Raw genomic sequence first — 21,498 nt, forward strand, 5'->3', positions numbered from 1 at the left:
TTATGATGGATTAGATACTATCAAGCGATAAAACGAGTGAAAATGATGCTCTTTCCAGTGTCTCTTATGGAGTTCCGATTGCAAAATTTTTCTCTTTTCTATTTGATGATAACGTTTGGTCAAAATAAGGGAAGGATAAAAATATGTGGCTACAGCATTGCAAAGTCATAACGTCTTGATACCTTCGTATATACATCAATCCACACATGTCCATCCACCCTACTCAACCACCCCCACCTCATCTCGCCAGAGAAAAATCCACATAGCACGAACAACCGCCAACCCACTCCCCTGCGTCTCAATCGTGCGACCCCTCCCCCGATCATTCAAATCCCCACTCACCCGCCTCTCCGTAAACTCCACCTTCTCTCTCTCTCCATACACATCGCTATCATCCCCTTCTCTCACCTCCCCATTCCGGTAATCCGTCGCATTAACCCCAACCTCTACCTCTATCTCCCACCCCTCACCCTTTTTCGCTCCCCACCAACCCCCAAACCTACCCTCCTTATCTCTCGTAGCCAGCGCAGCCTGTGCATTATGCACCACCCACCCCGTATACCCTTTACAACTATTCCGATGCAACGCCGTCACCGCCTTACTCGCCCCGTACGTCTTACCTCGACGAACTGGCTTCCGGGGCAAAGGATCGCAAAACGAAGTTAGATGGTGAAAAAATATGCCCTTGAAGGTTTGCCCGTCTTGGTTGCAGTGGCCCGTGGGGTCGCAGAGTTCGGTTAGGATACCATTTGCACCTAGCCCGTGCCATTTCTTTTCCTCTTCTTTCCCCTTTGCTTTAGCTTGGGAGGATGAGGAAGAAGAAGAAGAAGAAGAAGAGGAAGGGGAGTCAACATCCCACCCTGTAGCCCTAACAACATTCCTGACAAGTTCGTGTCCATCTTCCAAATACCGTGTTTCCCCCGTTGCTTCCCATAGCCCGCGTAGCCCCGAGAGCACGACGCCTTGGTTATAGGTATACACCATTTCGTTGCGGTCGTCGCAGGCGGTTTTGCTGTGGTTGGTGCGGTATCCCGCGATGTGGAAGCCGTCGGTGTAGAGGCCTTGGGTGTTTTGCATGCCGCTTTGCTGGAGCCAGGTATAGCCGTTTAGGGCGTTGGCGAGGTAGATGGGGGAGTAGCGGGGGCGGGTGTGGGGGGTGTCGAAGCAGCCGTCTTCATCGTTGTCGTTGTCTTGCGAGGAAACGGTACTGCTGCTGTGGTTGTTGGAGGCAGTAGATTGGGAGAAAAACGGTGAACAGTTTTCGTCGCCGGGGAAGTGCAGGTACATGTTTATGCTGGCGGAGATGAAGAGTTGGTTTGTGATTGCGTTTTTGTAGGGAAGCAGGGAGGGGTTCCATGTCATGCCTCCGCCGCAGAGGCGCCAGTCCCAGCCTTTTTCGGCGAGTTCGTAGAAGATGCGTGCGCGGTGGGCGAAGGCTGGGATGAATTGGTGGGCGTGCCAGGGTTTTTCTGAGTCGTAGGTTGAGGCAGAGTGATGGGATGAAGAATGCGTTTCGATGAATGTGCTTGCTTCGAGCCAGCCTAACACGACCCAGAGCATGTCGTCGTAGGCTTGCATGCGGATTGCGAAGTGGTCTTCGCCGAAGTAGTAGGCTATGATTTGGGAGAAGTACTTGTTTATCTCGTTTTCGAGCACAATGTCTTCCTTGTCGTGTTTGCGGGTCCGGGAGAAAGTGCTGGGCAGAGTGGAAGAGAGCGTGGAGAGCGTGGCCGAGACATAGGTTGAGGTTACAGCTCCGGTCCAGTCGATCGCTGTGGTGTACTTGCCGAGCCAGATGGCAAAGTAGTGGTCTTGCATTGTTGAGAGGGCAGAGTACAGGTCTTGGAGGATGTTGAGTTCTGTGAGGGAATGGCTGGCTGGTGTATTTCCCTGTGGTATTGATGGGGAGTCTTCAGGCGATGCTCGCAGAGGCGACTGGGATCCGTCATGTACGTCAAATTTGTACTTTGTTTGCGCATCTCCTAGAGGGCTTTTGTGAGCTCGCAATCTGCAGACTGCATTTCTCAGCCTTACCTTGTGCATCTTGTGGGTGTGAAGTACCAGCTACCAGCCCCGTCACGAACGCAATCACAAGCAACGATAACAACATCCTCAATCGCCAGACTGGCGCGATAACAGAAAACGCCATCTTCAACGCCCCAAAAATCTCCGAAGCTCTTTCTCAAGTCAAATTACCAAGCTAATCCAAAACATCCAGCGACGCGTAACCCTTTGCAAAGTACGTAACCTGTGCTCACGCGCCCAAGTAACAAATCCTACAGCAAAAGCATCCAACGGGTAGAATGAAGCCAGTGAAGAACTCCAACCGGCAGAGCGAATAAAGTCATGGTAAAAGAGGAGAAGGTTGGGGGCGGCGATTTGTCTGAGGCTGATACGAATCTAGCCAAGTCCACCTTTTGCCGCGCTTGCATGTTCCGGCGCTTTTTTTGCTTCTTGTTCCTGGGTGTATTCATCCTTGAAGAACGACGATCCATTGATGGTAGACCTGCTTTAAAAAACGTGGTACATTGCTACGTTGCAAGAAAGACGCTACAACACGCAGCACCTACATACTTTCCCACTTCTGCAGTATGTAATACATACGTGGGGGGAGCAGACACATCCAACGCCGCGCCCAGACCTAGCCGTAACCCCGCCCCGCCCCCCCTTCGCGTGGTGGTTCCAACGCACAGACCCCACGCCATTCCATCCCAACTCGTTTAAAAAAAACACAAGATCTCTTCCACGACAACAACCACTACCACTACCACGACGACGACAACGCAAATGACAAAAAGAAAAGAATATGTTGATAGAAGTGGGATTCGAACCCACGCAGATTTCTCTACTAGCACCTGAAGCTAGCGCCTTAGACCGCTCGGCCATTCTACCGGAGAGTGATAGATGATGAGTTTCAAAATTGGATGGGATTTGGATTGAGTTTTATGGGTGTAGAAAGGCATTTTGAGCCATTGGAGAACAGCTGGTATAGGTTCCAGCAAGGCTTGATCCTCTTGCTCGACTCTACAAATGATTTTTGTCTGTATAAGTGGGGTACATGGTACTTGGAGATAAATTCTCTAGTCAGCCGCATATCCGAGTGGAGCACGGGATTAGGGACGCAAGGATCATAAGAAGGGTTTATTTGATAGGCTGTTTGTTTGAGTTGGGGGTCTGATCAGGATGTTGGATCAGGGATGGGTAGGATGTGGAACTGGTGGGTATCAGTCAAGTTCTGTTCTGGGTGATAGCCAGTTGGGATGGGCCTGTCCAGTCCCTTCCTAAGAAGCACCTGCTTGGAACCTTGGTATGTTGCTTTCGGAGAGCTATGGCTAGCATGTATAGTAGCATATTTATATAGTACTAAGCACTAGTGAGTGTTTGTCAAATTCCATATTCCTCTACTCAATGGAGACGGAGGCAGATGTCCAGCAAAATGTGTATTTCTTTGTCAACTATCCACCACTCTAGGTGCCACAGAGGGAGCGCTCATATTGATTGATTCAGCAAACGAGCGCATCCATCTAGAACTCCCAATTGCAATGTTTTTTTCTTGAAGATGAATCTAACAGAAACATTTGACCTGGACGCCTGCATTCAACCTGTCAATCTAGGATCTTAGAGGCATTGGCGACTAAAAAGCCCAGAAAGCTCATTCGTGAAGATTCCAAGGAACGTTGAAGATGCCGATATCCGCACTAGTGCTGAATGTTAATCGTAATCATGTGCAGTCCGACAATGTGAGGGATGGACTGGCTTGGCGGGCAGCTGTGAGTAAAGCAAGTTTTGCCGACTACATGTACACAGTACGTCGTAACGACTCTTTCAGACGCGTCCTGAAAACAGCATGCTCATTCTACTAGTTCAATTTTCGAGAGCGCGTATCCGGTTCATAACGTCACAATGCTAGTCACATGAAATTTTTCAGTCAAATCACAAGTATAGTGGCCTAGTGTGATGTCAGCCAATCGTTCGATGGAGAAATAGATGACATGTACTCACAACAGTCATGACAATGCCCGGCATGGCTCACGGAGGGCCAGACCGGTGAACTGGTATTGTAATTCCTGATACAAGGCTGCCGGCGACCTGTACTGTCGAGCGGCTTCCAAGATGATGCATCCAAGCCTTCATATCGCTGTATAAGGGATCCCCACGGTGTAGTATCAATACGCAAAGCTGGTTCCACAAAAGGCTACTCGTCGTCCATATCTTCGCGACCGGGACTCCTGCTCCTCGCCCTCGCCGCACCACGCCCACTCTGTCTCCTGTCATGGTCGCGCGCACGGCCCTTGCTGGCTGGCGGTGGTCGTACAAAAGCGTAGTCGACGGTGACCTTTTGCTCGAGAAGTTCTTCGCCATTGGCGCCCTTTATGGCCGCCTTTGCTTCGTCCAATGTGGCGTATTCGATCAGTGCGTAGCCCTGTTCAGCATTAGCCATGACACGGTGATCCTTGGACAGGCTCAGGCGCGTACCTTGACATAACCCGTACGCCGATCGAGGTTCATGTGCAAGTTCTTAACAGTGCCAAATTCGCCAAACATGTCCTGGAGATCCTCCTCGGTCGCCTCCTCGTGGACATTGGTGACAATGATGATCCAGCCCTCGATAGAGCGCACAGCTGTTGCGCCCGCCGCCGTCTGCGCGTCGCTAGCCTTTGGGTCAGCAGCTGGCACGTCTTGCTGCTCGGGCTGGTCGATGTCCATTTTGGCGTCTTCTTCCATGGCTGCGGTGTGTGGTTGGCTGAGGATTGCTTGATTGGCGGAGAGTGGGTGACTGTGGATGCTGCAGCTTTCCCATCGCCAAAAGCTGCCCTGGCTGAGCGGCTCGCGCTAGTCGACCAGCGCCGGTGGTTTCCCTTGCCCGCCGCGAACTCAACGCCCAGCATTGCCAACTGCCTTCCAATGCCCGGAACCGGAACGGCACAAAAATCCCCAACGTCTGCGTGATACCTGCATACACAATGATTACTGTATCCACTTCTCCGAGCCCTGCCGGAGCGCCTATAATAAGAGGGCCGCCCGTCCTCCATTTTGATTATCACTCAAGCTACCAACCCCACCGACGTCACTGTTGTCGTTACGTGACAGAAGAATTGACACGCCCTAACCTCACCATGCTGCAATTCCTCGATAAATACGTGCACTATCAAGACCCGAGTCTTCCAAGCTTCTCTTCCCTGACTACTCTATACTTTATCATACTCGCGTCTTCGCTGCTCATTTCTCTACGTTCGTCACAACTTGAAGAAGAGAGAGCACGCTAGTCACCATGTCCCAATTCACACATGTCTGTATGCCAACCGCCATTGAGATTGCCCTGGCTGATTCAAAAAGATCGCTATGATCGGTTGTGGCAGTATGGGCGGTGGTATGGCCCTGCTCTTCGCTGAGATTGGAGTCCATGTCTCCCTCTCGGATCCTTCGGAAGAGGCCATGGACGCTGTCATGCAAAAGGCAGAAAAGCAAGGCTATCACGGAAAAGTAGACAAGTATACAGGTCCGCTGACTCGCCCAACACCTTCAAGGCGCGAGATTAACGAATGCAGATTACGATTCACTCTGCAAGTCACTGTCATCACCGCGCCTGCTCGTCTTCTCTCTTCCACATGGCGGTGTTGGTGACAAGGTCCTCGAAGGCCTGGAGCCCCACCTCTCTAAAGGTGACATCACACTGGACTGCGGCAACGAACACTTTGAAAACACAGAGCGCCGACAGGACAAATGCAAGGGCACTGGCATCCGCTACATTGGTTGTGGCGTCAGTGGTGGATACCAAGCGGCCAGGGCCGGGCCCTCCATGTGTCCCGGTGGTGACATTTCCGCACTCAAAGAAGTACTCCCCCTTCTGCAAAAGGTTGCAGCCAAAGACAAGAACGGGCAACCATGTGTTGGTGTCATTGGCAAGGGCGGTGCCGGACACTATGTCAAGATGATGCACAACGGCATTGAACATGGCATGATGAGTGCTATCTCTGAGGCGTGGGGTATCATGCGAAGAATGGGTATGGACTATGAGGAGATCGGCGATGTGCTTGCACAATGGAATTCGGAAGGCGAGCTGGTGAGTTTTAGTTCTACGACTTCTTGGTGTCGCACGCTGACAACACATGTAGAGAGGCACCTTCCTCGTTTCTATTGGCGCAGACTTATCGCACAAACGAGATGGAGGACGTCTCGTCATCGCTGAAGTGCTTGATAAGGTTGTCCAAGATGTGACTGGCGAGGAAGGCACTGGTGTATGGAGCAATACCGAGGCCATCGACCTGCACGTCTCGGCCCCTACCCTCAATGTCTCCCACGCATTCCGCCTAGCATCTGCATTCCGTGGCGACCGCGAAAAAGCGAACCAAACTCTTGATGGTGGGTTCCCGCCCAATGAACTTACCGTCTCCGACAAGAAAGCATTTATCGAGGACTTGCGGCAAGCGACCTATGCAGCCTGCCTCGCCAGCTATATTCAAGGAATCAACGTCATTGCCACTGCGGACCGGACACACGAGTGGGAGATTGACTACTCGCAAGTATGGCAGATTTGGCGTGCTGGTTGCATCATTCAAGCTGATTACATCTCCGATGAGATTCTCGCCCCTGTGTTAAAGTCGAAGCCATCGTCTGAAGGCCTGAATCTCAACTTCTCTTCTCGCGTTGCCAAGGATGTCATGAAGTGTTTCCCAGCACTTCGACGGGTCGTTGCCAAGTCGATCGAGACAGATCAGGTGGTCCCTGCTATCAGCGCAACATTAGAGTACTTCAAGGTCGTCAGCGGAACTGATCTGCCCACTTCGTTCTATGAGGCCGAGCTTGACTACTTTGGTAGCCACATGTTCGACAAGAAGGATGATACGGATCCAAATGTGAAGAAGCCCGTGGAAGGCAAGCACCACTTTGAGTGGAAGCCGGCAACAAGCCAGAAGGAGCAGTATGGGAAGAACTATTCGCTGTGAGGTGGTATGGCCACAAGTTTTACTTGCAAGTGAATGTTACTTAGTATCTCTCATAGCTTCGGGCTCCAAAGCAATAGTATAAGTATGACCATCGGCAAGCACAGACAATTTCTCGATCTTAACACTCGTAGCATTATGGACTGATTCCCCCAAGACAAAAAAACGTGAATTCCAATCACGTTCCCAAATCATTTCTTTTCTGGGATTATATGCACCACTCTCATCTTCCTTTGTCCTATCCGTCACACACCCTAAGGCTCCACAAGGAACCCTTGACTCGTCACCAACTTATCACTAACCTTATCCCCAACATCTATCGTAACATTAAACGACGTAAACCCTACATTCCCAACAATCGACGCAACCGTAAACACCGACGCCACAATCTCAATTTTCTTCTGCTTATTAAACTTCTGAATACCATCCGGCGCCGTCACCACCAGCTTCACGGGTGCCTGCTTGGGGTTTGGGGGCAGATGGTAGATCACTGGGTACTGCCCCACACTGTTGATGCTGCCGGGAGGATTGTTGTAGCCCCATGTTACGGCGACGTCGGTCCAGAGGTATGCGGGATCGAATCTCGTGTTGAAGGTTATGGTGTAGGGTTTGTTGGGGGCGATCATGGCGGGGACGGTGAAGCTTTCGATGAAGGCTGAGGCCGTGGAGAGGGTGGTTAGGAAGAGGGTGAGGGGTGTGAAATGCATTTTTGAGAGGTGAGAGGGGAGGGAGATTGGGTGGCGGTTGTTTAGAAGAGAAGGGATGAATGGATGTGTGCGTGAGTGTAAGTGCCATTCTTGTGCTGCGTTTATATACTTTTTACTTGATTGTCGTATCGTGACTTTTAGACTTTGTACCAACGGGCATGCCATCCTCCTCTTCCGTAGTCATGTCCGTGTACAGTATACATTTACAATTTGAGATCGCTAACGGCATGCAAAAGCGACCGAGACATCACCCGCCTACCCGCTACCCGTTAGCTAGATCCTAGTAACCGAACCTCTGTCCTGGAGGGGCTTGTTGAATATGGATTTCTGGCCCAGTACTGGGTGACCGCTAGTGTAATCATAGATGGTGGCGGGTATGTCACCGCCTGGATCGCTGACGAATAAATACAGTGATATGAACGGAACCAGCCGTTTCTTTTCCCGCATTCCCTCACCGCATACCTACCCCCACGCACTACTGTGTAAAGTTCCATTGCTTCCAGAAACCTAAACTCAATTCTCTCGGTATAGCTACGGTGAGTTTTGCTCCGCGATTGGTACATCATTCCGATGCTTGTTACCACGACCTTCATCATTGCAGCTTGGTATTGCGATTATGGTTCTCAGAGTAAGTATAGAATTACATCCTACGTCTTGTGTGTTTATCAGAAGAAGGAATTTAGCAGTACATGGATGACAGGTATGTCTGACTAGCGGTCTCGAAAGCGGGACAGGGATCAACTACGGAAACTATCGTTGATGCACGTTTCCTATATTAGAGCTATAATCAGCCGCTTTCACCTTAGAGTTGCCAGGGGGTTGTCAGTATGGGAAAGTGCTTACATGAGACTGTTGAGGTTTGTTCGGTCATGGACCGAATAGTATGGCGGACATGTCATAAGTTGGGTCCGTGGATGTAAGTGAGTGATTCGGAGAATTCAGAAATGGGAATGAAGGAAGAAATATTTGAGGAAAGTGACTAGAGCCCGTTCGCCGTGGAGCGCGTTCCCCGCTAAAGTCGAAGGCAACGGATGAGGAAATCTTTGGAGACACAATATGATGGGTATCTCTTAGTCCTAAGTTCGCAAAAAGAATACAACGTTAGGGCCAAAATCAATTGTTATTGCTATATTATCTTGCTGTTTACCTCGTCAGACGTACCAGTTTCCATGAGGTGGGAAACGAAATGTAATGAACAAGGGAAAGCTAACTCTAAAAAGAAAGTGAGTCATTAGTCTGTGGAAAATGAATAGATAGATCTTAGGAGACACAGAAAGGATCTAGAAACATAACTAGACATATGTTTTTAAGGATCAGGATTCGATGCATACTTCTACCTAGAACTAACCGCTCTAATTTGTTCCGTACCTAGCAAGGTTACTAATAGCTCCCAGTTTGGTACGAAGGGTTATGGCAATGAGCAAGAGTGAAATATGGGACAGCAGACTCCTAGCTATACTTGCATAGCTGAGTTTCTCTCTACTAAGTATCTTTTTTCGCTAGAGATAGCTTTTCATCAGAGAGATTGCAATCAAGGTATATTTGCCTATATCTAGTGCTGAACTAAGATAAGAAAGAATATCGGTAAACGGCTGCACCAAGATGCAGGCTACCTTATTTTAAGCTTTTCTTTAAGATTCATTTAGACCCTGCTATTTCTCTTAAGAAAAAGAGTTTAATGTAAGCAACTGTTCGAATAGTAAATTACTTCATCTAAACAAAAGTTCGTAGCATCCTGGCTTTCAGAACAAAGATCTTTGATTTAGCAAAAAGTTAATAATGTGGAAAACAATGCGACATTTTTAACATGATTTTCTTCCTAGCAAAATGTGAGACCAAAATTTATCTTCAAAACAAAGTGATTGGTTTCAACAACTTAAGGGACCAAAACTCATATTTTGCGGCCCACGGTTCCTTGAAGAGATAACTAAAATTCAAACGTGCCCACCTTCCTCTTGTTTCTCTCGCTATCACACTAGAAACCTCATATATCCTTCATCTCCTTCGTTCCTTCCGCCATCCCTAACACCTTTGTATTTTTTTTTAAAAAAAAATATTAGCAAAAATCATCATCTCCACCATCCTCTCTCCACCGGACCTGGTACCTCTACACAGTAACCCCCAAATTCCTTATCCCCCACCCATGTCATTCACTCTCGAAACCATCCCAGCCCCCAATATCACCTCCTCCATCCTCTTCCAATGCGCCACCCTCTTCTCCTCCGCATACGGCATCTGGGGCTCTCACGCCGCCCAAAAAGTAGCCAAACACTGCAAACACGGAAACCGCATCCGGCTGTCCGTCGAGCGTCTCCGGGCGCAATCCTTGGTCCCAGCCGCTGATAGCGTACTCGTTCGCGCCATGCATGGCGATGAGCTTGCTGGGTACACGTTTGCTACAAGATGGATGTATGAGGGGAGGAGGATTTGCTGGGTTACGCAGCTTTGTGTAGGGAGCCAGTGGAGGAGGAGGGGACTTGCGACCGAGGTAAGTCTTTCAGATCTTTTCATGTCAATGTTTCGTGTTGAACGGTATCTGTGTGGCTAGCTCGCGGGCCTTTTTGCTTGCCTGAGGATGGGAGGTTTTTTTTTGGGTGCTAAGAGGTTGAAGATGGCAGTTTTTGCTGACTTTGCGTAGTTGCTGCGTCGTTTGCGTGAGGATGGGGACTACGCTTTTGGCATTTTGTCGTCGCATCCAGCTGCTATTATGGCAGGGCTGCGTGCATGGGGCAGGGGAATCGAGAATGTCGATGTGGATTTGGTGAAGGAACATGGTGCTGGCATTATGGCTGCGTCCCCGGTTCAATATGTTAGAGATGCTAAGCTCAGGGGTAGTTTCTTCGGTAGTGGAGATGACGATAGCGCAGTATGTTGTGCGGATACAGATTTTTGGGTTGATCATGCTGAACCTTTGGCTACGTTGGCTGAGGTTAAGAGGAGATTTACTTGGCCATTTGGACAGCTCCCTGAAGGATGCGAGTTTTTGGCTCTGATTCAGGGTGTTTGAAAGTTGAAGTCGATTATATCCAGCTGTCTCACCCGATTCCACAACATGTTATCATCAACATCTCTAGTTCAGACTGTGATCATCGTCATGGAATATATTCGGCCCTTTCCAAAAACACTAGTAACACGTAGAATGATCTGCTTCACAAGGCGAACGATCGCCAAAGCGGATGCACGCGGGACGGAACCAGGGCTTTTGAAATGAACAAGGATGAATGTTATCATTTGACGCAATCATCTTGAAAGTTTAAAGCTCAGGTTCATAAGAGATGGATTTCTATGACGTTGATACTACATCCACTACATTCCATCTTGGTTAAGCTGGTTTCACGGCATGGATAAGCCTCAATAGCTTCAACCTCAAACCCCTCATCTTCTCATTACATTATTTGCGAAGCTCAGATTGAGTGTTCTGTTCCTCAAATTCTGTAATATCATTAGCAAAATGTAATACCAGGTATATATGTCAATTACTCACCCTCAAGCCAATCCACAACGAAGTTCTTCAAAAACTGCTGCGCATACACAACCTGCGGTGGAGGCAGGTCAGGTGTAGTCTGGTTCTCGAAGATACCATTCTCTTCCCAATGGTGCACACCGTGGCTAATAAGTAACCAAGGTTCCTCAGTCGAGGTGTTGCGGCTGTCTGGATACCACAATGGGGTTGCAGGCCTCCAGGGATCGGCGTTTCCACCGATAAACGCGAGACGCTCGTACGCAATGTCGAACCCACCGTATTTGTTGATGCGCTCAACATCCGGAGGGGTCTCGATTCCGAACTGTGCGCGGCAGAAGAAGGTCAGGTATTCGAGGTCGAGGGTGCGCGAGATCAAGGGCATGATATCCTTGGGTGTGTTGCCGGTTTGGATGTAGCCCCATTCAGTACACACTTGGTAACCCCAGCTTACATAAGGGTAGTCTTCGAGTGAGCTGGCCGCTTGGATGGAGGTAGCGTTGATTGTCGTAAAGAAGCGGTCTTGGGACACGTCTGATTCGCGCCAGTTTGCGACCGCGGTGCGGTTGAGCCAGACAATGGCGTTGAGGGTTATGTCCTGGACTGCTGTGTCGTTGGGGTAGCCAGCTGCTGAGACGAGCTTAGCAACCTCTGGACGCAGGTTCTCGGCAACAGGCTCCTCGTTGGTGATGTTCTGGCAGTAGTTGAAGAACGAAGGAGAGTTCTCCTCGGGATCCCAGCTTGTGCTTTGGAGACCGTAGATACCAGTGAGCTGGTTTGCGAAGTCACGGTTGTCCGTGACTTGGCCCAGGCCAAAGACATTCTTGAGCGATTGGACCAAGGAAGTATCGTTTTGGCGCAACAGGATGCCGTCAACTACATCGATCAAGAGTTGAGTGTTCTTGATACAGTCTGGAGGTCCGTAAATCCTGGCGGGCTCAAAGTACTCCCAGTAGTCATAGATGGCTTTGGTGACACCTGATGATGAGATTGCTCCCCAAAAGGTCTCTGGGTAGACTACACGCAGGAACGCAGCTTGCGCTCCTGCGTAAGATCCACCGTAGACGATCCACGGGGTGTTTGGAGCTGTCAGATCCGCATCAATTCCATCAAACTTGACGTTCCTCGCAAAGTAGTCAATCTCAGCAAGAGATTGCTCCGTTGACAAGAAACGCATGTTCTTGGTGGTAAGATCCGGAACGGGGAAACTCGTTCCATAGTAACGGTGTTCCAGGATGACGCCTAGACCATTAGTGGCCTTGATGACCTGATGTACAATTCCCTTTTGGAGGAAAGGTAGGCGGCCCACTCCGCTGGTTTCTCCGCTGAGAAGGACAAATACAGGGCCGCCTGGCTTGTAGTAAGTGTCATCGAACCAGTATCTCAAGTTGAAAGATCCATTGCTGTGCGGTTCGTAACGAGTCTCGTTGTGGAAGAAGTCGACCGGTACAGACAAATTGCGTTCCGGGTATAGCAGGGATGGGTCGGTGTCTGCGCGTTTAGCAAGACTGCGACGAGTCTGTGCTTGGAACTAGTTATGCTGTCAGATTCACCGGACCATATTATTTACTTAGTATCGTGCCATTGGGCGTCGACTACATTTCGCTCGAATTTTGCCGAGTAAGCACCAGATGACGCTAGTATTAGAAATAGCTCGTTATCGCAGTCATAGGGAGGAGAATAGTGAGACTTGCTCCAATCTGAACTTAATGCTACATGAACAATGGAAAAATCGCCTTACCTCCTGCTCCCTTTCCGCAATGTTTCTTGGTGAAAGCCTGAGCCCAGAAACAGCCTGAAGGCCGGAAAGGACCGCTGCGACTGCAATTGAAAGACGCATGATGGGAATGCGTTGGTCGCCAACTTGGATCGAAGAATGGGCACCACTGCGCTTCTTATATACTCGCACACGAAGGAAGACCGAGCTTCAACAGCCATGATGACTATCTGCCCCGGCCCATACATATCAGAGGCTGGTAGATTGGCCATGATTCGGGAAGGTGGTTAAAGTAGTGTGCCGTCGCTAGCGCAAGGTCGATGCTCGAACAAGCAGGAGAACCGGTGATCGGCAGCTGTGGAGCCGTGGGCCGTGGCGCACAGCAAGCTTTATGGGTTGGCTGCTTAAAAGTACCTCAAAAGCGTTAATAAAGGATCGTGTTGGTGCCATTACACCGAACAGTGCGCAAGTGGTGTGCAACCATCAGTTGGACATGACGTGGTGGCGATACCCCACCTTCACCTTGTCTATCCAGGATTAGCTCGCTTGATCCGTTGAACTCTGATAACACCCCTAATATCATTCTAGTATTAAGGGCATCCCGGAAATAAGTCAAGCAGTTCAAATCAAGCGGAAGTCCCTCAAGCGGTCATCCTGTAAGCCTTCATCTTGGTACATCAGCCCGTCCACAAAAGCCTCGCCTACGAGCTTGTGATAGGTTGCAGAGGGGATCCTTGCTGGGCTTCTGTTGACGCAGCGTCGCAGTATGAAGGGTATTTTTCCACCCAAGAGAACGGAAACGGTATCTCCTCTCTTCATATCCCATGGACCTAAGCCAAACATTCCATTTTTAGTGACAAAGAATCGGCGGCAGATACAGGCATTGTACACCGCGAGTCTATATTTTTTATCTTCATCGTCGCATGGATCATCCTGCGGGGGCTTGATTCTTCTCCTCCAGTCCGTAGGTTCAATCTGCCAGCAATCCGCAGTGACAGCGCGATTAAAGGATTCTCTCAGAGCAGATGTTTCTGTATGTCCCAGCTCCTCATCAGCGACACGCTCCCAGCTGCGCAAAATCTGGCCCCAATCAATTTTTTGCCAGGGTTCTCTTACGGGAACGATGCCCGTTCTTGCCACTACGTCAATCTTGCAACCTGCGACTGTTAGAATACGATGCTCTAGATTAATTGCGAAGGATGGGGGATGGCGGCCCGATGCCGAGAACGGTCGGGACGATTCAAGATCTAGCAATCTCTTGGCTTTGAAAAGAAACGGATGATCATAGTTGAGTCGCCAGTCTCGACACCAACTCGCATCGTGAAGTTGTGCCCCAGGTGCATAACTGAGTATGTCCAGGTTTTTCATGTGGACTAGACAAGACTCGGTAAACTGCAGGAATACTTCATCTGGCGGCTTGCTATAATCAGGCGTAATTAGAGAAGGGTTGTCCGAATGTAGTAAACCAAGCAGGGCGTATATCTTGTCTGATCCAAATGTGGCCGATTGTAGTCGAAAGCGGATAACGAGGTCACCTAGTGTGACGCCGGAGTCTTCGGCGTCATTCGCCTCTTCTCTGAGGCTTTGGATATACTTAGCAAATGAGGGGGGCCTGTAACCCCTGAACAAGTCGTTTGCGAAGGGGCCGTATGTGAATAATTTGTGCATGGCTTCCCAATCCACTTGGAAGGCACCACATTGCATGACTACGTGACGTCCAACGACAACCTCTTGAACAACCCAGGCACGGCGCCACCAGTCATGCCTAAAGATACGGAGGTATTCTTTCTGCATGCTCATCCAAGTCGACTGCGTGGTGTGATTGCCCCAAAGTGTGTCGGTTTCCTCTGTCTTTGCATTCCCAAATTGCCGTACAAACTCGAACATAGAACCAGTAGCAGGAGCTGATTCGCCCAACCACACCACCACCTTTGAAGCTTTCGAAAATATATCTCGCATCATTTGAACTTGGTTGCTCTTTTCTGTGTCATCATGCTGATTGATGCATACAGCGTCAACCCAGAGTAGTCTTTCATGCTCGGTGTTGCGCAGCTCTTTGAGTGCACTATACAAGTTGTATCCGATGTAAAATGGCTTCTCATTGACCTTGATGGCGTATGGACGTAAGGTTACACCCCAGAAGTAGCTGAGTGCCTCAAATTCCACGAGCGGAAGAGGTTCTTCAATCAAGTCGCATGTGATCTCTTCCTCACATCTCCCTGGCGATAGTCGCAGAACCCGGATTCGAGATGGCCCTTGCGGAAGATCGGAATAAACTTGGGCATTCTTAGCCAGCATCCTGTTCTTTAATCTTGGGTATATTATCTCAAAGACTGGATACCGATAGAGCGCGAACCACAGAAAGATAATTATAGAAAAAAATGCAATAGAAAGCGAGTTTAGTAGCCAAACTATCAGCAGAGACGCTATAGCCACGACTAGAATTGCCAGAGCGGGAAGGACAGCTATGGCTGCTAGTATGAATCCGACCAAATAGCTAATGGCAAGGCATGCATATTTCTTTCCGAGACATTTCGACGATGTGTGTCGGTGGATAAGGTCACCTAAGTGCGTAAAGACTACCGACTTGAATAAGGCTGTCCCCTTTCGCGTGAGGAGAGAAGTAAAGGACCATATAACCGGAGTTACGGATTGTGATTCAGACCAATGATGGTGCCACCGACGAGCCACGGAACCTGGGTCTACGCGTGCGCCCATGGGATATATGGTCCACATACTGCGCGATACATTTCGAAAAAAGAAAGCCATAATAAGTGGATTGATGGCTGCCTAGAGGCATAGTTAGTAAAGTGCAGTACTGCCAATTTGCGTGAGCCCTCCGGAGGGGTCTTTTTTGTTTAAACACTTGATCCTTAAATGTCACAACATACGCACCCTTTTCACTAGGTATACTTGAAGGATGAACAGGGTTCTGGGTGAGATGAGCAAAGGAACTTGTGGGGCGAACATCGAGATAAGAGTAGAACACTGACTGCGCCATTTTGGCCCCCAACCGGGCTGGAGACGTCACCCTGCGCCACTTCAGCCTCAGGATAACGACCATGATATTATGCAGCTGTTAGGATTTGAATAGTTGTAGTATGATGTGAAAATTATGAGAGGCAAATCCGCATTACCAGGACGGTTTCTACGGGAGCGGCGTTCTCCATTGAAAACTGTTGATAAGATATCATATGTACTGAAGGCAGGTAGCTAGGTTGGAAAATGAGCTGAGTAGCCTTTTCAGCTCTCTACCGCATGCTAGGTTCTTGTCACGTGGTAGCTAGCGCCTTAAGTAATGGCAATGGCGACCTCAGCTACTCGATCATAGGCCGAAAACCAAAATATCAACACGGATAAAACTCACCCAGAATGAAGAAAAGATAATGAATAGGTATACGTAAACTTCAACCACATAAATTCATACAGTATCGTCACAAACTTCTGTACACCCCCACACCCCAACCTACCATCCCCTACTTCGTCACCTGCTCAATCCGCTCCACCGTCACATTCTTCTCCCCTCCCACCCCCCTCTCCTTCACATCCGCCAACGCCGCCTCCCCTACATCCACCGCCTCCTCGCCATCAAAGAACTTTGCAATCTCCTCCATAGGCGTATACCTCGTCTCCACAATACAAAAGTAAATCACGCCAATCTCAAAGGCGAGAAAAACGCAATAGCAAATGTAGTAGCGCCACTGGATAGCGTCGAGCGCGATGCCGTTGACGAACTGGTTGAAGAAGAGGGCGGCGGTGACGCAAAAGTTGAGCCAGGTGAAGCCTTTGGCGCGGAGGCCGTACGGCAGGATTTCAGTGGTGTAGCCGGCCATTATGCCGGATTTGATGTCGTAGAAGATGCCGTAGAAGAACTTGTCCAACACATCAGCACTATAGCTCTGTTTTTTGGGGGAGGGTAAACTCACGATGCTAACTATGAAGCCTTTACCGAGAGGGGCACGAGGAGCTGCGTCGTAGCGCGCGGAAATAATAGTAAAGATGTTGAACATGACAAAAGTTCCGATTGTAGAGATGAGATAGATGGGGCGACGACCGAGTTTGTCGACGAGAAAGGCGAAGAGGAAGTTTTCGCACAGGGCGAGGGTTTTCATGCCGCCATTGATGCCGAGTTGCGTGTGGGGATCTGTCAGGCCGACGTTGTCCATGACGTACTTGAGGTAATAGGAAATCAAGCCGTTGCCGCTCCACTGGCTGAAGAAGCCGATGGCGGTGATGATGGTGATTCGCTTGCGGTTGCCCTTGGTTTTGAGGAAGTCGGACCAGCTGGTGGCGTTTTGCTGCTTGTCCAAGTCGATGGCTGCGCGGACTTCGGCGTATTCGAGTTGGACGAACTCGTCGTTCTCGTCTCCTTCACCGTGCCATTTGGAGAAGACGGCGAGAGCCTCTTCGTGGCGGTCTTTGTTGCATAGCCAACGAGGGGATTCGGGCATGAAGGGTACGAAGGCGATGATGATTAGGGAGCAGATTGCTTGGAGAAGTGAGGGCAGGCGCCATGACCAGTCACTCTGTCTCGTATTAGTGATGATATCATTATAAGAGATTTCACAGCAGGGACTAAGGTACCGCGAGATATGGTACTCTCTCCTGACATACCTGAATCTGAAGTGTCCCATAAGTAACCCAAGACGCAATAAAAGCCCCAGAATGGTAGCTTGCACCTGATAGGGTGACCAAAACAGCGCGATCCTGGGGATGAGCAATCTCCGCAATAAGCAGCGGAGCAGAGCCCAGCACAATGGTATCTCCAAACCCAAGGATCAGTCTAGCAGCGATGAACATGCCAATGTCCTGTGCTCCTGTCTGCAGTCCAACAGCGCACAGCATGATTGCACACCCAATCATGACACCAATCTTCCTGCCCTTCCAATCGATAAGGTAAGGCGTGAAGAACAGTCCGATGAGTGAACCAAGAGACATCGATGCGTTGAAGAAACCAAGCATGGCACCACGGGGTGCACCAAAGTAGTCCTGCCAGTAGGAAAGCGATTGGAGACCCTTGTCACTCGTCAGCATGAATCAACGTGTGAAAGCGGGTGTTACCAACATTCATCATACTCCCGTCGAACCCATTAGCCGTGTTAGTCAAGATAAGAATGACAATGTAGATGTAAAGTCTACGCAGATTGGGTCGCTTCCACCATGGCAGGCGCTCAAAAGCACGACCAGCAAAGAAAAAATGGCCCTTTGGCGGCTTGACGGGCACGACCTTTTGCGTGGTCTTTGGCGGGCGAAGAGAGAAGCCCATGATGGATGATGGTGTGATGCCCAGGTTTTGCTGAAGAACGCAGTATAACAGCCTGCCCGCCCCGATGAAAAGCAACAAAAAAAAGGGAAATCTCGTTGGCTACAGCATCTATATACTTTTTTTCAACGGCCCAGGCGCACATACAAAACCAGGAGGCATACACTGCCGCCAGTTGCTCGCGTGCGGTCCCACTTGCACGGTATCTAAACCGGGGCCAAACTCCTTGAAGGAGCCAAGATGGGTGAATTGGGCTACATTTGCCTGGCCTTGTCCCGCAAGTCAAGCACCGCCGTCTCATATTCTGGTGTAGAGCGCGCCCATACCAAGGCACTGCGGTCTTGATGGCTCTGGGCGCCAGCGTTGTCGGGACTTGGGGGCCCTGGGGCAGACGACTAAGCCCGAACCTGAATGCGGGGTGAAGCTAATCTAGGGCGGAAGTGACCCCATGGGGCACAACAGGCTAAAGATCGTCAGAAACGTTATCTTTTTGCTTCGTGTGGTTGAGATAGAAGAGGTGCAGTTTGGCCTATCCCGCGCTGGTTGCTATTGGCTATGGAGAGGCGTGGGCCGGAGCGATACTGGAAGTGTTTTAGTGCTGTGGTGTGTGATTCGACGTCTACCATCTGTACATTGATAGCCGATCAAGCTTTCAGTACAGCCTTGAGCTGGACACCAGCCAACGCCACCAAGAAGCGCGCCTAGACACTAAGTACAGTCTTGGGGCACCGCGCTGGGACCATAGGCGCGTCTAATTTGATCCTTTCACTTGAGAACACTATTTGGGCTGTCTTCTGCATACCACTTTATCACTGTGATATAAATTGCAGATCATGTTCGTTAGACTCGTAGCACCCGTCTGCCACTCAGGGCACGCTTGCGCTGAAGTGAGATGGACCTGGTTTACCATTCAGGTCTTCTTGATGAGAAGTAAGCGGTTGACACGGTAATAAACTAAGGGTTGAGCGACTTTGTTCGGGCGCGGTCCCTGGTTACATCATTGGGCTGAGATGTCACATGATGTTAAGGTTTGATAGTCGTTGTCAAGACGGCAGAGAACAAGATGGATATGACACTCCTTCATGCGCCTCTTTTATGCATTTACCCGGCCAAATACCCGATGCACTAGGAGAGCAACATCAGACTACACTCGATGATTCGCACACAGAACAAAGAGTAAACTATGATACCACCCCTCTAGAAAAGTCTAAATCACTCGACCAATTCACAAGGTTCCTTTGGTCAGCCACACAGCACTACAATGACCACCGACTCGCCCATCAACCCAATCATACCGGGCTTTGCCCCGGACCCATCGCTCATCCTAGTCGACGACACGTATTTTCTAGTAAACTCGACCTTCCACCTCTTCCCCGGCCTCCCAATCTACACTTCGCGTGACCTCGTCCACTGGCACCAAATCGGCAACGCCATCAACAGCGCCTCACAACTCAGCTTCTCCAAAGCCTCAACCCTGATCCACGACATTGGCAACAACGACCACCTGTACGCCACAGGCGGCTTATACGCACCCACGCTCCGCCACCACAACGGCACATTCTATATTGTCTGCACCAACGTCGTAAACCACCGCCCGGACTCCGCCCAAGAAAGCGAGACCCAAAACTTCATCATCTCCACCACCGACATCTACGCCTCCGCCTGGAGCGACCCCATCTACTTCGACTTCACCGGCATAGACCCCAGTCTCTTCTTCGATCCCCAAACAGGAAAAGCATACCTCTGCGGCTCAAAATCCCCGGGGCCCTCCACAAAAATCACTCTGTTCGAAATCGACGTGAGCACAGGCGAGAAATTGACAGAGGAAAAGTACCTCTGGCACGGTACGGGAGGCATATACCCCGAAGGCCCGCACATCTACTTCCACAATGGCTTCTACTACCTCATGATAGCCGAGGGCGGCACGCATGAAGGCCACGCCGTAACCATGGCGCGCAGCAAGAATCTCTTAGATGGACCCTGGGACCCCAGTCCGCTGAACCCCATACTGAGCGCCACAGGGACGGACGAGTACGTGCAGTGTACGGGCCACTGCGAGGCATTTGCCGCCAAAGACGGGGAGTGGTGGGGCGTCTGTCTCGGGATCCGGATGCGCGAGAAAGGGTTCTACGGGTTGAGCCGTGAGACGTTTCTCGTGCGGGGAGCGTGGAGTGCGGATGGATGGCTCAAGTTTGAGCGCGCGACAATGCAATTGAGAATTCCTGGTGTGAGTGTCGATGCGGAGAAGAAGCTAAGTGCAGTGCCTGGAGCGGATTGTGTGTATATTCATGATCCGGCGCTCCGGGATTACGACTTCGATCCCACAGGGAGACATGTGGTGCTGAGGGCTTCGCCGTATGATTTGACTGCGCCGAATGCTTCGCCTTCGTTTCTGGGTAAGCGGCAGCGCTGCATCGAGGGGAGAAGTAGAGCCACGCTTGTTGTGGGTTCTCCCCATGAAGATGCACGCGTTACTGCGGGCGTAGCGATGTACAAAGATGAACATCGTTTCTTTTCGGTTTCTTACAGCCCAGATCAATTACCGCCGGAAATTTCCCTCCGCGTCTTGAATACGGCCAAGAAGATAGATTGGAGACGCACTGTCGATTTGCCGATTCGGCCCGAGTCCTTGGAATTCATCGTTGAATACGGAGGTGCCTTTCAAAAGTTCTGTCTGACGCTAATTTCGGCGCTTCGGCGTAACTATTCTTGGCACAACTCCCACCTTTGAGCTAAGCTGTTGATCAGTCGTAGTCATCTATCTACTATGGCTCCTAATACTGATTCTTACACCCGTGCCTTAATTGTAACGTTAAAGTCACCTCCTATTAGTAAGTTAACGTTATAGATCTTAGAGCTAACTAGCGTCTATCCTCGTATAGTTAATTATATCTATAGTAGAGCTATCGCTGCTAGCTTTAAGCTAAACGTTCTCCCTCTTAAGATCCTCCTATACCACGTTTAGGATGCCCCTTGCTCTAGTAGACCTACTAAGTAGATAGAGGAGGTAAAGGAGTAGATATTTTAATAAGTACGACGCGATAGATATGGACGAGAGAAGACCTACGCTGATCTTACTAGTGCGCTTAGTCTCTAAGGAGTCGAAATCTCTACCTCTACCGTCTAGAGGGTATTAAGAGTAGCAGGATATAGAAAGACTAAGCTAATAAGGAAGCCTAGGTTGATATAGGAGATAAGGAGTGCTCGTCTTAAGTGGGTATTAGAGTATAAGGACTAGATGTTGGAGGACTAGAAGAATGTTATCTAGATAGATAAGACGTCTATGGTAATTAACTACCAACGTAGGGGCTATAGTGTTATGGGCGAAGAGGCCTTCGAACGAGTTTGCATTAGCCTATGGTACAGAAGAAGAAAGATAAGAAGAGTTAAGCTGTCGTACGACACTT

At 49.8% G+C, this 21,498-nt stretch overlaps 10 protein-coding genes across 10 annotated transcripts; 3 read left to right on the forward strand and 7 right to left on the reverse strand.

Moving 5' to 3' along the window:
* Positions 1–219: 219 nt before the first annotated feature.
* Positions 220–2,149, reverse strand: COCMIDRAFT_40498 (glycoside hydrolase family 76 protein; the record flags this gene model as incomplete). Its single annotated transcript, XM_007693974.1, has 2 exons — positions 220–1,982; positions 2,035–2,149. The coding sequence occupies 2 exons, from the start codon at positions 2,147–2,149 to the stop codon at positions 220–222; spliced, it is 1,878 nt and encodes a 625-aa protein (XP_007692164.1).
* Positions 2,150–4,195: 2,046 nt separating this feature from the next.
* Positions 4,196–4,725, reverse strand: COCMIDRAFT_40499 (uncharacterized protein; the record flags this gene model as incomplete). Its single annotated transcript, XM_007693975.1, has 2 exons — positions 4,196–4,423; positions 4,477–4,725. The coding sequence occupies 2 exons, from the start codon at positions 4,723–4,725 to the stop codon at positions 4,196–4,198; spliced, it is 477 nt and encodes a 158-aa protein (XP_007692165.1).
* A 648-nt stretch (positions 4,726–5,373) lies between these two features.
* Positions 5,374–6,947, forward strand: COCMIDRAFT_106463 (uncharacterized protein; the record flags this gene model as incomplete). The annotated part of the gene is made up of 3 exons (XM_007693983.1): positions 5,374–5,500; positions 5,550–6,064; positions 6,117–6,947. 3 exons carry the CDS (start codon positions 5,374–5,376, stop codon positions 6,945–6,947), a joined length of 1,473 nt encoding a protein of 490 aa, XP_007692173.1.
* Positions 6,948–7,198: 251 nt separating this feature from the next.
* Positions 7,199–7,651, reverse strand: COCMIDRAFT_106506 (uncharacterized protein; the record flags this gene model as incomplete). The annotated part of the gene is made up of 1 exon (XM_007693984.1): positions 7,199–7,651. The coding sequence occupies one exon, from the start codon at positions 7,649–7,651 to the stop codon at positions 7,199–7,201; it is 453 nt and encodes a 150-aa protein (XP_007692174.1).
* A 2,143-nt stretch (positions 7,652–9,794) lies between these two features.
* Positions 9,795–10,658, forward strand: COCMIDRAFT_106489 (uncharacterized protein; the record flags this gene model as incomplete). The annotated part of the gene is made up of 2 exons (XM_007693985.1): positions 9,795–10,139; positions 10,290–10,658. The coding sequence occupies 2 exons, from the start codon at positions 9,795–9,797 to the stop codon at positions 10,656–10,658; spliced, it is 714 nt and encodes a 237-aa protein (XP_007692175.1).
* Positions 10,659–11,042: 384 nt separating this feature from the next.
* Positions 11,043–12,951, reverse strand: COCMIDRAFT_8964 (uncharacterized protein; the record flags this gene model as incomplete). The annotated part of the gene is made up of 3 exons (XM_007693971.1): positions 11,043–11,083; positions 11,136–12,642; positions 12,853–12,951. 3 exons carry the CDS (start codon positions 12,949–12,951, stop codon positions 11,043–11,045), a joined length of 1,647 nt encoding a protein of 548 aa, XP_007692161.1.
* A 498-nt stretch (positions 12,952–13,449) lies between these two features.
* On the reverse strand, positions 13,450–15,126 carry COCMIDRAFT_106492 (uncharacterized protein; the record flags this gene model as incomplete). The annotated part of the gene is made up of 1 exon (XM_007693986.1): positions 13,450–15,126. One exon carries the CDS (start codon positions 15,124–15,126, stop codon positions 13,450–13,452), a length of 1,677 nt encoding a protein of 558 aa, XP_007692176.1.
* A 361-nt stretch (positions 15,127–15,487) lies between these two features.
* Positions 15,488–15,892, reverse strand: COCMIDRAFT_106481 (uncharacterized protein; the record flags this gene model as incomplete). The annotated part of the gene is made up of 1 exon (XM_007693987.1): positions 15,488–15,892. The coding sequence occupies one exon, from the start codon at positions 15,890–15,892 to the stop codon at positions 15,488–15,490; it is 405 nt and encodes a 134-aa protein (XP_007692177.1).
* Positions 15,893–16,304: 412 nt separating this feature from the next.
* Positions 16,305–18,094, reverse strand: COCMIDRAFT_106493 (uncharacterized protein; the record flags this gene model as incomplete). The annotated part of the gene is made up of 4 exons (XM_007693988.1): positions 16,305–16,700; positions 16,755–17,354; positions 17,443–17,844; positions 17,894–18,094. The coding sequence occupies 4 exons, from the start codon at positions 18,092–18,094 to the stop codon at positions 16,305–16,307; spliced, it is 1,599 nt and encodes a 532-aa protein (XP_007692178.1).
* Positions 18,095–19,352: 1,258 nt separating this feature from the next.
* Positions 19,353–20,741, forward strand: COCMIDRAFT_53193 (glycoside hydrolase family 43 protein; the record flags this gene model as incomplete). Its single annotated transcript, XM_007693989.1, has 1 exon — positions 19,353–20,741. A coding segment is annotated over one exon (1,389 nt), but the record flags the coding sequence as incomplete, so codon positions are not given.
* Between the last annotated feature and the right edge of the window lie 757 nt (positions 20,742–21,498).

This window comes from Bipolaris oryzae (genome assembly GCF_000523455.1).
Source record: "Bipolaris oryzae ATCC 44560 unplaced genomic scaffold scaffold_191, whole genome shotgun sequence".
NCBI lineage: Eukaryota > Fungi > Ascomycota > Dothideomycetes > Pleosporales > Pleosporaceae > Bipolaris > Bipolaris oryzae.